We start from the raw sequence: 16,291 nt of genomic DNA, 5'->3' as shown, positions 1-16,291 counted from the left end.
CAACGTGTTAAGACAAAATAGTACAAAGTAAAAAACGATGTTTTAGGATTTGCACAAACCTGTGTAGGCTACTTCTTGTCTTCGTTATTGTGTTAGCATTTTAAAATGGGTGACAATAACTGAAAAAAAAATAAATAAACATTTTTTTTGTTTGTTTTTAAACTTTATTATTCTTTAAATTGTCCTTTCTTGAGTCTATGCATAATAGCATCCAATCAAACCCAGTGAATCGCAGACATCAAATCTCTCATATTTTCTTAACAAAGCCACAAATTTCAACAGTGTGGCTTTAATGACATCTGAGAGGTGAAAAACAAAGACAGGAATATTTAGGTTTGTACAATTGAATATAACAGCACAAAGTATCCATTAAAGAAGCATCAAACAAGCAACTCAAAGTATAATTTGTTTAAAAATGTCAGTAGGAATTAAAAGAAAACACCCAGGTACAGAAAAAGAACAATAATGTGTCAAAAGCCCCTTTTCACTCTTTATAACAGTGTTACTGACAAAAGTGGCGAACAGGACACGAGCAGCTAGTTTCTAACTCTCTCAACCAAGCTGCTTTTAGCAAACAACATTTAGCTGAACTGACTTTACTGCATAGCAAAAGGAGTGAAAGGTCACCTTTCAGAGGAAGAGAACCATATACATTAAAATGATCTCTATAAGGATTTGTATTAGTACAACCGTCTATGATATAGACTAATACAGCTTTGAAACTTAAGCGTCTGTGCAGTTTCTTTACTAAACAAAACTGCTGTAACTGGCAGCTGGTTTTGTTGCTTACTAGTATGACAACAAAAGTTACTTCAAACCTTACAAATGTTTGCAAAACATGAAGCTGTATTTTGTGGATTCAAGTCTAATGCACAATGAATGACAGCTTTAAGTATAGCATAGAATTGTGCAGTGCAGTCACACAGGCTTGAACACTTGAGGAAACATGCTCATACTTGCATCTTACTAAGGTTGTGGCAAGAACATTTTGTCAATACCATTAATATACAATCTTCATCGATGTTAATTATCCATTCAGCATTCAGCTCTCATACTGATACACTGTTTGGTATACAAACAAAAAGAGCATCCTAGTTTAGAATGAGGGGTTTAAAATACTGCGGTTGACATGTGAGGTCCCCAAAATCGAATTTAGATTTGAAGTAACAAAAAAGTTAAAATAAAATAAAAACACAACCTAAAAACAGCCACAGAGGTTAAAAGAACAGATCAATCACATAGAAGGCAAGAAAGACAGCAAGGAGAATTGAACAACAGAGTTTACTAGTAAGGGAGTGGTGTTTTTATTTTTAATTGACAATGGACTTAGAAGGATCTTAGAAATACTCTAATGCTAGGTAACTTTTAGGAGAAGTAATGTGGTACATGGCCTGGCAAAGCAGGAATGCTGGCATTGGCAGGCTGTCTGGTTTGACTTCTCCCAGTCTCACTTTGGCACTACAATGGAAACACAATGGCTGAGTCTTAGAACTGTCTAAACATGTTTGAAATTTGAATACTGAGGAATGGGGAGTTGTGGGTAACTGCTGTCATACTGACTTAATCTTTCTGTTTTGTAATCACACGGCTACTCTGAGTACTCTAGTACCATTCTAGATGAAAGAAAGGCAACCAAAGAGGAGGTATATGCATATAACTGTGTGCATCCAGAAAAAGACGACAGAAGTAGCTTTGGTTTACACAGGGAAAAGAATGGGAAAAGGCAGGATGAAAAAGAGGCAAAGCTGGACAAAGAGGACAAAAATGTGGGATGTTAGGGAAGCGTTCTATCTGAAGTGCCTGTCAAATTGGCCACTTGGTCCCACAGAATTCCCTTTCAAAAATAAGTGACACCCTGAGCTTTCTGTGTATCCTTTTATAAGTAAAGGCTTCATGTGAATCACTGTAAATATATCTTTAAAAAAACTATTCTGATATAATTAAGAGTGGACTGATTCCCATTTAAAATGACTTTCATGCATAAATGCATGGAGAACTCTTAACTGTAGCGAAGAGGAAGAGTGAAAGAAGAGGCAAGCGAAAAAAAAAAGGTTGCTCTATGCTGTATAGAGACCAGTGTCTTTTCTTTACTACGAGGATCCCTGTCAGTCGACACACATCTAACATAGCACCCGAGGCTTAAAAATGAACTAGAATAGTGTGTCAAACATCATTTTGGGTCTGAACAGCAGTTTAACGCAAAAAAACCTCTAAAAGGTCCATCATTTAACCAGGCCTAAAAACAGAAACCAGTTAATGCCGAATACAGTCTCACCTGGTGGGCATGACAAGGATAGCAAAACTTTAACAGAACAGGTTTTTGCCATTAATAAACTCTCCCTGTTCACTACACAATGACATGTACAAACATTACAAAATGGAAACAACAAAAACAACCAGAAAACAAATTAGCAATAAGGTTAAGTTACAGTCGGCAGTCTGAGGGAGACTAAGTCATAAAAATATTGTTTAGAATCTTATTTTAAGGATTATTTACAGGTTAATTACTATAATGGCTTCATTTAAATTTTCCAGTGTTCCCAGTATTCCAGTTTTCCTGTTGGAGCTTCTGTGTAGAAGTCTTAAAGCAGTTTCTGATGATTTCTTTCCTTTATGCATCATCAGACGACTTCAGCAGTTCTAGAAAAGCACCGACAGCTCCAAAGTATCCCTGAAACGCACATACACACATTTAAGTGTACATACAAACATACATGTTTTCATTAAACTACCACTGTATAAGATAAATGTTTCTGAAAATTTTCACTCTTATACACTACTTCAAAAATTTGGGTCCAGTATTCTCCCCCCCCCAACATTAATAGTAATGAAAAATATTTCTAAATCTGCATATCAGAATGATACTTAGAACTGAGTAATGACTACTGAAAATTTAGCTTTGCCATCACACAAATAAGTTACATTTTAAGATATATTCAAATAGAAAAGTTATTTTAAATTGTAATAGCATTTCATGATATTACTGGTTTCACTTTATTTTTGCTTAAATAAATGCAGCCTGGGTGAGCATAAGATGCTTTGTGGGATGCTTTTAATCAAAAACATTACCAACTTTTACAGACCTCAATCTTTTTAAATATAGTGTATTTCATTCAAATGTTTTTCGATAAAAAAATAATTATTAAAAACACAGAGAGATTTACCTCATGTTCCAGGAAAAGGGCCCTCAGCTGGCCCTTGGACCAGAAGTCCATAGCATAGGCAAGAAGCTTTGTCGACACAGTGTTTATACGCAGAAAGTTCCCCACAAAAACAACCCGCTCGATTTTCTACAGGACAAAACAGAAACATCACTCAGCATGACCAGGCCCAGGTAGAATGCATGGATGTTTTTCACATTTTCTGCACTCATTTTGGAAGAAAAAAATCTACGGAATCCTGTGGAACAGATTTAAACACTATTTAATTAGTTAAAATGAGTGCTGAGTACTGCTGCAGGCATATATTTCATGTGGTTCTGTTTATAACTCTAAGTGAGACTTTTTCCTGCAGCACCAGCAGGGGGAGTCCCGGCACAAGCAATTTGTTTTATGGACTTTTTATAGGTGGTGCTCAAATTGGTGCTTTTGGTAAAAGTCAAAGCATTTGCCATCATCAACTTGTCATAGATAGTAGCTAATGTGATAAAATCATGTATTCTCTGCATATTGTTGGGAGTTTCTGCTCTGATGATGTTCTGTACACCCTGAAAGCCCTGTACAATGCTGCTTGATCACCAGGCTACAAGGCAACACTGTAGAGAAGCCCAGAGTGGCCAGACAGATGCTCACAGCTGCTGCTGACTGCACACACACACAAACACACACACACACACACACACACACACCTCATTAACTGCACACATGCGTGCGATGGAGCCAATGTTATTTGTAATTGTGACGAGCGTGGCTCGGGCCAAGTCCTCTTTAGAAATACTCTCCCTCTTCTCTTTGCTCATCATGTGCCCAAAGCTATAATAAAAAACAAGCACATATTTATTATGCACCTATCAGACACTCAGAAAAAGACCAGTTTGTCTTACTTGTTGCATAATAACATAGGGCTGGATAATGCAACAGTCCTATGTCACTCCTATAATTTACTGTACAATTACTATAGACTATGCATCTAAATCAGTGTAGACTGTGCAGTTATGATAAAAATAACCAGTAAAATAAATATAGATTAAAATGTATAAATAATTACATACATACAATAATTTATAAGGTTATAAATGTCTCTAGTGTCCTGATTTAATCAATTAAATGTATTTGTGCTGAATAAAAGTATTAATTTCTTTCCAAAAAAAAGGGGGAAAAGCAAATGAAAGCAAACTTTTAAACAGCAGTGTAAATTCAAATAGCCATGTAAAGGAAGTGTGATCTCATGCGTTTGTGTCACATGAAACAGACAAGTCTACACGCAAGACCCCATAAATACAGCTCAGAAGCATCAGATTTCATTTGTGGATCTCTGTCATCTGACACCACGCACACAAACACAGAGTGTCTTTTGTACCTTGAAGCCACAGCAGACCCTTGTAGGCCGAAGCGTTGGTAGTCCCCTCCATAGATGTCCTTCACCAGTTTGTCCACGTTGGTGCTGTCCCCTTTGCTGGCCATTTCCAGGGCTTCTTCAAACGTCTCACAACCCGTCAACAGGCAGCAAAGTCCCAAAAACGTCCCTCCACCAAGACTAAAGAGAGCAAAAAAAAAAAAAAAAAAAAAAATGAGAAAGGAATATTTGGAGTCAAAACATGGTTACAGGTCACATCTGAAGTGCATAATTGCCTTCATACATGCATACAACTTGTGACCACAATTTAAACTATGTGCCTATGGCCAAGGTCACTGCTTGTGTTGTATCACTGCAACACAAAGCAAAGTCTACATCATACCTTATATTAAACATACTCTACCAGAAGTTTAGAATAATTAAGATTTTATGTTTTTGAAAGTAGTCTCTTATTCTCACCAATGCTGCATTTATTTGATTTAAAATACAGTAAAATAGTAATACTGTCAAATATTACAATTTAAAATGATTGATTTATATTTTTATAGATTTTAAAATGCAATTTATTCCTGAATTTTCAGCATCCAATACTTTAGTCTTCAGTGTCACATGATCCTTCAGAAATCATTCTAATATGCATTCTATATTTGATGCTCAAGATACATTTTTATTATCAATATTTCAAACAGTTGTGCTGCTTAATATTTGTTTGAAAGCTGTTAACTACAATTCAAAAGTTTGGGCTTAGTAAGATAAAGTAATAATATTTTTATTCAGCAAGGACGTATTAAGTTACAATAAAAATCAAAAGTTACAGTAAAGACATTTACAATGTTACAAAAAAATCCCATTTCAAATAAACACTGTTCTTTGAAAAAAATGTTTTTATTTGTTATCAAAGCAGCAAAAGCTGTTTTCAATACTGATGATAAGAAGAACCATCACTGGTCATGTTATACTGAAGACTGCAGAAAATTCAGTGCTGTCAAAGGATTAAATTACATTTTAAAATATATTAAAATATAAAAAATTGTTTAAAAACTTACTTTGGCTTGTAACAATTTTTCACACTATTACTGATTTTACAGTTTTTAATCAAACAAATGCAGCTTTGGTGAGTGTAAAAACATTAAATCATCTGAATAATTCCAAACTTTTGACATGTAGTGTAAATGAATGTGGTAGAAATGACTAAACTGAACAGGATCAAATTGACAGGAAAATACACACAGAGGTTTGTAAAATGTGAGTAATAGCCCCTGATCCTCCTGCAAGTGTGACAGATTTGCACATCAGCTTTGACTACTGCTGACAAATCTCCTCCCATCTGTCAATCACGGCAGAACGGCTGTTCCATTCTGGCACAACCACATTTAAAACGCTCATCTGTCAACTGACAGTGAACTTTACAACCTACTCTGTTGTCAATCATATTTGTTATCATCTGAAGATGACTCAATCTCGTGTTTCAGAGGGAAAAATGAACACAGCAGGAGTCGATTGTGTGTTATTGTGCTTATAAGAGGCTTTTGATTCTGTGTCCATGATAGACGAGGAAACAATCAAGTTCATGTGGTTAGCAAATGGCAAATGTAAACTCATATTTCATGCTGGAGAGGGACATTTTAAGATTAAAGCTCCATGGCATGGATAGATCTCAGCAAAAGTTGCTCATAGAAAATACAGAATAAGCAAATTTTTTTTGTTTGTTTGTTTTTTTTCAGTAGAATAACTGTAAATTACAACCAGTACTTTTTAGCAATTATCAACAATAAAACATCCCTATGTGAAATTCTTTTGGAAACAAATGGACAAAACCAAAATACTAATTTTATCACATTCTGTAGTTATCGAGAGTGTAATGCACTCAAAATTGCTTTAGAATCTGCCAAATCAATGTAAATGTTAATAAACTAGTTTAAATGGGCCTGGGCAAAGTCTGGCCATGTTACTGACACTCCTATATGTAGGTTTCTTCTATATGGTGCAAGTTGCTCAGCTGTGCTGACCTGGTGCCTGTCACTCTCTTGTAATCATCCTTTGCATAGACTGCCAGAATGCTGACGCCCGAGCCAATGTTGACCAGCAACATGGGAAAAAGGTTGTCAAGACAACAGGGTTTCTTGATGCAGTTCTGTGTATCAGAGGGGTTCTCAAAGAAATAGCACTCAGGATGATCGTTAAAACCGACAGAGTCTATGTACAGCAGCCCCTGGATTAAGCAATCAAGCTCATCCAACTTCAGCAGCTCTAGGTCTGCCATCTACAAAGAAAAAAAAAGAAGGATTCATGATTCATTTGCTTTGAATGTACAAGTTTCATTCACTTAAACACGATTTTTTCTTGAACATACTTTTCTTAATGAAAAAAATGTGATGCTTAGCCTTTCCATTGAGAAGTTTGGACTTTATTAAACCAAGACCTATTTTTTACAGGTCAGATTAAAAGTAACACTGTGTCCTAAACACAGTAATAAAGCAACAAGCAATAAATGTAAATCTGTCTTGATTAAAATAAATAAATAAAATAAAAATTAAGATATATAATATATACTATAGTTCAAAATTATGGTGTCAGTAAATAAAATTTTAGAATTTTACAAATATTTTCTAAAATACAGAAAACTGGTTTGTTTAGATTTTTTAATGTAATACTTTCACATTATCACTGTTTTTACTGATTTTTGGATTGAGTAAATGCAGCCTTGGGGAGTATAAGAGACTGCTTCCAAAAATATCAAAGTCTTACAAAACCACAAACTTTTGAACAGTAGGCTATTTAATTCTAAATAAATAAAAATAGTATACTATATACTATTTATTTTTTTACACACACACACACACACAGGTCTTTATTGTGACATAAATGTAACCCCTTTGTGAAATCCACTGGTCCAAAATACTACTCCACACCACTGTATATTAACCATTTGATTTTATGGTCAAACCAGTTTGAAAGCCATGCTGTGGTACATCTTCTTACCGTTCTGAAATCATTCTCAAACTTGTATGCCCCGCCGCCAGTGGCGCACAGTGTGGTATGCAGGCTGGAGAAGTGCTTATCTCTGCCCATCTGGATGAATTTGTGCATGGCAGCGGTGGGGAAGCGGATAAAGTGCAGGTTCCCTGTGCGACCGCAGATTGTCAGGTTGCGTAGCTCCAGGTGTACATCACGGACACCGGTTTTGCCATAGGCCGTGTTGGAGGTGAGGTACCAGCGTATGCTCTTCAGATTCTCCACCTCCTCCTGCTCCTCTTCTGCAGTGATGTCTTTTGGCTCGAAGTAAACAAGCTTTACTAAAGTACCACCGATGTCCATTCCAAACCATGGAAAGGCTAGAAAGAGATAAAGAGACTGATCAACATGATTGTATAAGTTGTGTTCCAAAGATAAGACAGTAGATAAACTGGATTGGCAAACAAAATCTTCTAAAGAACCCTTAAGTACACAATAAATAATGAAAGGTTAATTAAAACATAAGAATAAAAACTTGACCATATTTTTGTAGTGTATACAACCGTTCAAAATATTTTTTTCCTCACAAAGAATAATGTTCTTTTGTACTTTCTGTTCAGCAAAGAAAAAATGCACCATGGCTTCCACAACACTGATATTAAAAAGAAATGTTTCTTAAGCAGCATATTAGAGTGATGTGGCACTCAAGACTGGAGTAATGGATGCTAAAAAAGTTCAGCTTTGCATCTCAGGAATAAATTATATTTAAAAATATATTAAAATAGAAAACACTTATTTTAAATTGAAGTAATATTTCATAATATTACTGTTTTAATTGTATTTTTGAACAAATAAATTTAGCCTTGGTGAGCATAAGAGACTTCTTTCAAAGCCACTAATCCAAAAAAAAATCTTACAGACCCCAAACTTTTAAAAGCAAGTAAGCTAATTCAAACATTGCAAGCAGGTCGGCTAAAGAGAGGCAGAGACTTGCCTCCCCCAAGCAACACTGCAGCATCTAATGAAGAGTCAGGCAGTTACCATGGAAACAGTCACGAGGCTATAAATGGCTGTTTTAGGATGCTTAGCAGGTGAGACAGATACACACTAAGGCAGCAGAACCAGTACAAACGTTCACACAGATGCACAGGTCTGTTTCTATAATTAAATACATATCAGTACACAGAAATGTCGCATTTGACCTGAATTACAGATCAGCGTCTAATATGCAGCAGGGGCAAAGTCTTAACAAATAATTGGTACATCATTACTGATATGACTCTTACATCAGACTTTCACTGGACTGACCCCAGTGAAAACTGGAAGAATTAGGGCAGGTCAGGGACACAGATCTGAACTTGAATAGCCTTGTACACGCAGATCAGTCTGACCTTCCAGGTATAAAAACACTGTCAGCTGGTGCTGCACAGGTGACTTATCTGCAACCAGAACGCTCTCTGCTACAACATCATCTCAAAATACCCTCACACTTCTGTCCCCCACTAATATAGATGTTGGCGTATGCTGGGAGGGTTATTTTGGACGCCACTCTCATTTCAGAGAATGCAAATCAAGTGGACGAGAGCCCATCTAAATGAATATGCATGTGCTTTGCTTCCATAGTTTTAAAAAACGCAGAGAAAATTAATGTTATTTGAAGTGAAAAATGCAGAGGAACATCCTAGCAAGGAATGAAACAATGTTGCCTCTTCATTGACATGAATGACCTGAGCCAGAAGCAGCAGGTGAACAGGGGGTGTGACAGTGGTGTGACATAATGACATCAAACAGCCCATGTGGGTGAAAGGTCTGTTTACTTCCCCCAGTCAGCCGAGGCATGAAGAGGGAGAGAGACTGGGAGACAGAGAGAAAATTGGCAGGCAAGCGTGTCCATGTGAGGGTCTGGGAAAGGCAAAGAAGTGGCGAGAGAGAATGTGACCAACGAGAAGGAGAGGGGCTGACAGAGAGAAACTGGCAGGCAAGTGAGTATCCATGTGAAAGAGAAGTGGATTGTGCAAAAGAGCAAGAATGAAGACCATTGAGTACCTGAAACACCCATCAAACTAGAACAGAAGAAACACTGCCATCACCAAATTCAACATTAAGGTCAGTCCTACAATCACTCAGTATAACGTACTGCAAAAGCAGTCAAAATATTCATATACATAAATTTAAATATAATAATCTAATATAATATAATAATAGTTTTTTATATTCACAAATATTTAATGCCTATCCACTTTGTGTGCTTGTGGTGTGTGAATCTGAACAAAACTACTGAATAGAACATAAAACCTGTGACAGTCCAAAAGTTTGCACTTAACTACATCCTGCTGTTTTGTTAAAATAACAATTCGCCCTTTTTTTCCATGTTTTTACTATTCTTATATCCCTCCTCCTTCTAGCTGGTGCTATTCTGGACAATGTTTGAAACTTTGTGTTGTCAGTACTTCTTGTGTTATTGCCTCATAATAAATAGCTTGTTGTATTTTTCATTTGTCATTTTGGAAAAAGGTGTATGAAAAATTAATAAATGTAAAATGTAAAAAGTCTTTAACAATACAGAGAAATATCTTTTTAAAAAATCTATGGTTAATACACTACTCTAAAATATTGTTTATGTGGTGGTAAGAATACATTTCAACACTGTGTACATGGGTTGATAAAAGAACAATAAAAAATGCTGCTACAAAGGCGTTAGCACACACACAAAACATAGCTGGAGCAGAGGAATGTTGACAAGCTGGCCTGGCATGCAGTCTGACACAACTAAAGACTCACTCAACTGTGTGAATGCTATATTAAGCATTCATTTTTCTGCTGCTGTTACCTTTGGCAACACAAACTAATCCTGACATCAAGAGACCTTGTTTTACAGCATTTTTGCACTTCAGTAAATACCAAAGAAAAAAATCAAATCCATTTACAGTGTCACCAGAGTATGTTGCAAGGACATAAAATTTATATCAGAGCAATTTCCAAGGAAGTAGATGTTTTACAACATCACACAAGAATGAGGTGATGTCTTACCTGGCTTACTTGAACTCTTCAACTTCATCCTGCTGGTAATCCTAATATATTCAGGTGCAATCAAAAACGCCCGAACAGCAGGAGAGCTCACAGGCAAAACTTAATTAATAGTCTAGTTTGGCTTGTAATGCATTATAACTACACTCTAAAAAGTTGAATTCTTCGCGTCGCTTTGCAAAAGTGAGTAAAAACGGAGAAATTCTGTATAGTGGAGGGTGGGGGCGGTTCTGTCTAGCCCTTTAAAGGGGCCACGCGAAGACAAAATTCAAGCGCTGATTGGCCGAAACGCCTCGAGCCTTTCCATCAGGAGCGGCTTCAGCACACCTCCTGACTTCACAAGGACCAATCAGAACAGTCTCAAAGGTTTCCTCAAAACAAAAGACACTCTACAAGTCAGACAGCATTGAAATGAAGACAGTATGTTCTAGGATTGGGAATGCATTTTTAAACCAGAAGTGAATCATTTTCTTATACGTTCAAGCGTTAAAAACTGGAACGTCATCCTTTCCTGAAACGAACAGAACGCCATATTAAACCAATCTGACAGGGTTTGCTACTGAATCTACAGCATAAAACATACGAGACCGGCGTAGTCCGATTTCCGAACCAATGACTCTTAAGAGTCGGTTCTTTTTAGTGAATCAGAAACATATTGTTCGTCCAGTGTTGTCCGATTCCCGGACAAATGACTCTATTGAATCAGTTATTTTTAGAAAAAAAAAAAAAAAAAAAAAAAAAAATATGAATCAGTCATAAGATTTACTAATTTATCTGACATAATGAACCGCAGATTATTATGATCCAACTAAAGTGTTTTATCTAAAAATCTGTCAACTCCTTTTGCATGAACTTTATATAAAACCTAACGTTACGTGTTCTCTGGAAAAGTGTAATTAACGTTACCTCACAAATTTGGCAACAGTAAATTAAATCAAATTTTAATTTCTTTCTACTCAAAAGTACTTAATAAAAAAAAAATCGATAAATTCCTTAAGATTCCGAACCCTACTTTGGACTCTTTTTCAAAAATCGTTATTAACGTTAACCTGAGGTAAAACTGAGGTTTGAAATCGATACAACTGTAAAGTTAAATACCTTAACTTACAAGAAATGAACTCGCACGTATATTTTCAATGTCAGTTACTGTCCCAACAATGAGGACAATATTTATTGTGCCATTACACTGGCAAAATTCATTTTAACCCTAACAATACAGCCAGTGTAAACCATGACTCTCGCAATAATGTGTTAAACATTGACATGAACACGTCCTTACCTCGGGGAATTACTGCTTATCAGACACTGTTGAAATCAAAAGTACAAATATTATCTGCTGCTGAACTCTGAAGGTGTCTGACTATAAACTCACGCGGTCGGTTTTTCCTCACTGACTCCATTCGCCTCCGCAGCCGACACCTCTTCGCCGGGGAGCCGTTGGTTTGAGGGTCGTGGTGGTGATCATCGTCCGTCGGACTGAACGGGCTGCAGCTCCCGTTGCTCAGCTGTCGCCGCAGTGGCTTGTGCATGCCGTTTGTGCAGCAAGGACCCGATCCTTTCTGATCCATCACTGATTTGGCCTTATCCATATTTCAATGCCAAGCAAAAGCCTACAGCCCACGGTAACGGTAATAAGGTTGGAGGCGAGCCTCAAAGCACACACAGACACGCGCTGTCGAGATAAGACAAAGCTCGTGGCTAATGACCTACGCCAAATGCACGGATTTTATCTATTAAAAAAGCAGCATTGAGGATAAAACCGCGTGTTTACAAGTGTTGAATTCTAAACGATGAGAGTGAAACACTAACACAGGCTGTGGTCGAGGTCATTGTCGGTCACATTTCCACTCTCCAGTCCTGGCGCTGCGGCAGCCACCCCGTCAAACACCCGGCTCGTGACGTCACCAGAATGGCTCCACGAACCAGTTTTACAGCCCAGCACGCGCACTCAACTCAGCCATGGCCTGTCGCTAACAATAAATCAAAGTACAGAACGATCTTTCCTCACAAGTCATTCGAGAATGTCTTTAAATATCTCCTTTTGTCTGTGCGGTATAAGGGTGTACGGCATGCTCGTCTGCGCCACTCTTGGTGTCTGTTGATAACAGTAGGCTAGCCTATCTATCTATCGTTTCAAATGAATTATTTTAATGAGTAGCAATTGAAAGCGATTGCTCTCTGTATGAATGTGTGTGGGGTGAATGAGTTTCAGTTTAGTGGTTCTCGGGTATCAAGTAGGCTAAGTATCATGAAAGTAAGGAAGGAATTAAAATTAAGATGAAAATGTATTTTTTTTTTTTTTTTGTGATTGTTCTCAACTGGCTTGGCCACCTAACGGGGAAAAAGAGTAACTGACAAGTAAGACTGAGTGCCAGAGAGAAGTAAACACCACTAACCAGAAGCAAATCACCAGTATGTCTCCAATCAGTGGTAACTAAGTTTTGTCAGTCCTTTTAGTAAGCTTCAGAAGAGTATATCTGACAAATAATAAAGTGTGTTAAAGAGTAATTGCATAATCAAATGTCATTTTATTCACTGTGTACATTTCTGGAAAGTACTGTGGGCAGTGCTTTTCAGAATAGATACATGCTAAAATAGCTACAGGACTGAGAGGGGCCAAATCATTCAGGAAACTGCAGTGAATGTGACATCAGTGACCTCAACTACTTGGAAAGCCAGGAGAGAACTGGACATCTTGGCCATAATGTAATGAGGGCAAATAACAACTGAAAATGTTGTTTTTAAGCTATGAAACAAATACACACACAAAAACACACTTTACTGGGTCCAATCAAAGGAGCAAATAACTGAAAAAATAATAAATTCAAGGCTTTCTTGGATTCAATAATAATAAAACAAAATTATTAAACATTTTCACCATGCATATAGCTTTTAAAATAGACCTAAAACGATTTAACTATATCATAAACACAAAAATCCAAGTATGAAATCTTTTATACTGAAATTTGTAATAAGCTGTACTTATCTGATGTGGTAGTTCTGTGTTTTGAGCACAGCAGATAGACTGCATTATTCTTATAGTCAAAATGAAAAAGAAACAAAGGACAGTTACAAGTCTTCCTGGAATGTTTGTGTATGTTTCTAAGACTTTCATTAAAACAACTAATTTTTAAATCCAATTTTCCTTAATATACAAACATTTATTTTCAGTACAAGACTTTGCTTGATTTGTTTCAGCATTATTTTCCTTTGTCATTTTTTCTCATCCACCTTATTTTAAAATGGGGTACACACAGAATACCGTTTGGTTTTGATAAGACAAAATTTACCAATGTATTTCAGTTCTGTCCCATAGGCTTTACCAGTTTCTTTATTTAGAGTGTCTATAATGTTCATAAGTTCAAATCTGTATTTAGAGTGTCTCAATGTTCATAATGTTCAAATCTGTATTCACAGTTCCAGGATGCAGGGATACACACGCAATTTTAGAGTGCCCTCGTCCCAGCTCAATGGATAGGTTTCTATTGGCCATGTTTAAGGCAGCTTTAGACATCCAGCTGTTCCAGCCTCCAAGAGCTGAAGACAGAAAAATAAACCAACATAAATGTGAGCTTTGGGTTGTTGAGAGAAACAGACCAGATGCAGCTTTAGACAACTCTAGTAAATTTCATCTGTGGCCACTCACAGCATATTGCTATAATTGTATATTGGTAGGTGTTAATTATTTGTGCCCTGCTCAGAAAAGTAACATGCTATTCAAACTGATTTACTTTGGGAAGCTGACTTGAATGGGGATAGAAATTATTGAGGAAAATTGATATGAGTTTGTTTGCATTACTATGCAAAAAATCATAATGTTTGTTTTGGTATTGTCATATTTGTGGGCCCTGGATAACTTTGAATGCTCTTAAAAATGATGTAGTAATTAATAAACATTTTTTTAATTTAACAAACTGTGTCATTTTGTTGTGCTAAAAAAGAAAAAAAAATGCAGCTGTCCAACAAAATAGTCTGTTTTAATTATCATTCAATCACTATGCGGCTTACGTCACTTATTTCTCTCACAAGCAAGGTCACGCTTTCGATGTTTAGGAGTCAGGCTTTTATTTGATGTTAGAGAATTTCAAAATGTCTTTTGCCAAATTCTCTGTAATCTGTAGACAGTCGATGTGCATTTCACACAGTATGTGGTCAACGGTAAATTGCTCTTCCTGTCGTGTGAATTTCCAGACTTTATAAACACTCTTAGAAGAGATTGAACCTTTAGAGTTCAAAAAATAACTTTAAAGTGCAAATATGAACTTCTAGCTATCAAAATGGTTCAAAGTTGAACTCAAAGGTTCTGTAATGATACTCTGGTTATTTGGCAGTTATTTCTAGAACCTTTGTTGTGGTAAAAGGATCATATTAGAACCTAGCATATTTAAGGTTCTTTCATGAACCTTTTCTAAGATGTACTGTAAAGACTAGTACAGTTAGAACACCATTTGCTTGTTACATTAATAAATTACTATTTTTAAAATAGATAATATAATATAAATTATACTCAGTATTAATGAATTTACTTTTATTCAGTTAATTGTGATGTCAGATGCAGTTGTGGCCTCCATCAGTTTAACCAAAATGTTTAGGCCTTGAGTTGATACAGTGTGTTTCGTCTGTACCCATGACCACCTCACATATCTCTAAATTGCACAATAATCTTTAGTGCACCATGTTGTTGTACATTTTTAGAACACAAATTAAAAATCACAAAAATCAATATTCAGTTTTATGTTCATAAATGAACAAGAAGCTATTCTTTGTTAAACTGAGAGGTTGAAGTGAAATTCTTACCCCTATAAATAGACTCTGTTCAATAGACTAGCTGCATATTTTACAGCACATCCTTTAAATTTTCCCCATACCACATTCAACCTTTAAATCTCAGGGAGCCTACTAATTCAGCTCAGAACAAGTTACTAAAGCAAATTATTTTAAAGGAATCTGGTTGGTAAAACACCTTTTAGACATGATCAGGTTGAGCACGTTTATATTATTGATGAACACCATTATGTCATTCTGTAACACTCCTTCATATCTGAAGCATATCTATGTGTTGTGGTTTCATCAGCAAGATTATTTTTCTTTTTTGTCTTTCTTTCTTTCTTAGTAATTGTTTATTATTATTATTATTATTACATTATTATTATTATAATATTGTTTCGATTTTGAGAATAAAAACAAACAAAACAAAACATTTAAACCAGGGCGAAGGTTTCTGGGCTTAATATGCAAGTTGCGTAACACAAGATCAGAGGTCGCGCGGAAAAACCGTTACAAATTTTCAAACTGTTTTAAAATACTAACATGCACCTTTTTGCAAACTTTTTTGTAGGACTTCCTAATGATATTCCACCTGGATCAATCTCAAGACAACATATTGCTTGTTTGTAGCAACACATTGTAGCAAATAAATAAATAAATAAATAAAAAGACTTGAGACCAGAAACAAAGCAAACAAGATCAAAAATGATTAAAGGTCTGTTTGATTAGATGTGCACATATGCATGATAATTTCCACAATAAAGTAAGTTTATAATTTTAGAGAATGATGAGGGTAAAAATGTTTTTCTCTATTTTCAGGTATGCAACAGGCAAACACAACAAGGTGTCTTCAGCCCTTGTTACCAAACACTAGTTCTTGAGAGAAAAGACTGAAAGAGGATGTGCTTAAAAAAAGAAAGATCACCTTTGATTAATGTTGAAGAATTTTTTTTTTATTAAATGAATTTATATGCATATAAATGCATGATATTGATTGTTGTTCGTTTGTTTATTTATTTATTTATTT

General features: G+C 36.0%; 1 protein-coding gene and 1 long non-coding RNA gene across 3 annotated transcripts; one reads left to right on the top strand and one right to left on the bottom strand.

Annotated features, from left to right (window-relative positions):
* Nucleotides 1-141: 141 nt before the first annotated feature.
* LOC109062096 (pantothenate kinase 1-like) lies at nucleotides 142-12,599 on the bottom strand. Of its 2 annotated transcripts, none has more exons than XM_019079182.2 (7): nucleotides 11,870-12,599; nucleotides 7,498-7,850; nucleotides 6,525-6,778; nucleotides 4,519-4,695; nucleotides 3,848-3,971; nucleotides 3,165-3,290; nucleotides 142-2,671 (listed from the first exon to the last, which is right to left on the bottom strand). In XM_019079182.2, exons 1-7 carry the CDS (start codon nucleotides 12,084-12,086, stop codon nucleotides 2,612-2,614), a joined length of 1,311 nt encoding a protein of 436 aa, XP_018934727.1. In that variant the 5' UTR covers nucleotides 12,087-12,599; the 3' UTR covers nucleotides 142-2,611. The 2 variants fall into 2 exon arrangements, with proteins under 2 accessions (XP_018934727.1, XP_018934728.1); XM_019079183.2 differs by lacking the exon at nucleotides 11,870-12,599 and adding an exon at nucleotides 10,501-11,142.
* On the top strand, nucleotides 9,306-16,251 carry LOC122140156. Its single transcript, XR_006156856.1, has 3 exons — nucleotides 9,306-9,576; nucleotides 15,836-15,979; nucleotides 16,084-16,251. It is a non-coding gene; the product is annotated as an uncharacterized LOC122140156 (long non-coding RNA).
* The last annotated feature ends 40 nt before the right edge of the window (nucleotides 16,252-16,291 follow it).

Source organism: Cyprinus carpio, chromosome B17, assembly GCF_018340385.1.
Source record: "Cyprinus carpio isolate SPL01 chromosome B17, ASM1834038v1, whole genome shotgun sequence".
NCBI lineage: Eukaryota > Metazoa > Chordata > Actinopteri > Cypriniformes > Cyprinidae > Cyprinus > Cyprinus carpio.
Note: the sequence above shows the minus strand (reverse complement) of the source record. Positions and strands in the feature narration are given on the sequence as shown.

Excerpts from the sequence above, each read along its gene's own strand:
- LOC109062096 (XM_019079182.2), bottom strand. The coding sequence starts at position 12,086 with ATGGATAAGGCCAAATCAGTGATGGATCAGAAAGGATCGGGTCCTTGC. Across the intron at positions 3,972-4,518 it reads GGGTCTGCTGTGGCTTCAAG|CTTTGGGCACATGATGAGCA; the intron begins GTACAAAAGACA and ends TTTTTATTATAG. Across the intron at positions 3,291-3,847 it reads GCATGTGTGCAGTTAATGAG|AAAATCGAGCGGGTTGTTTT; the intron begins GTGTGTGTGTGT and ends TTTGTCCTGTAG.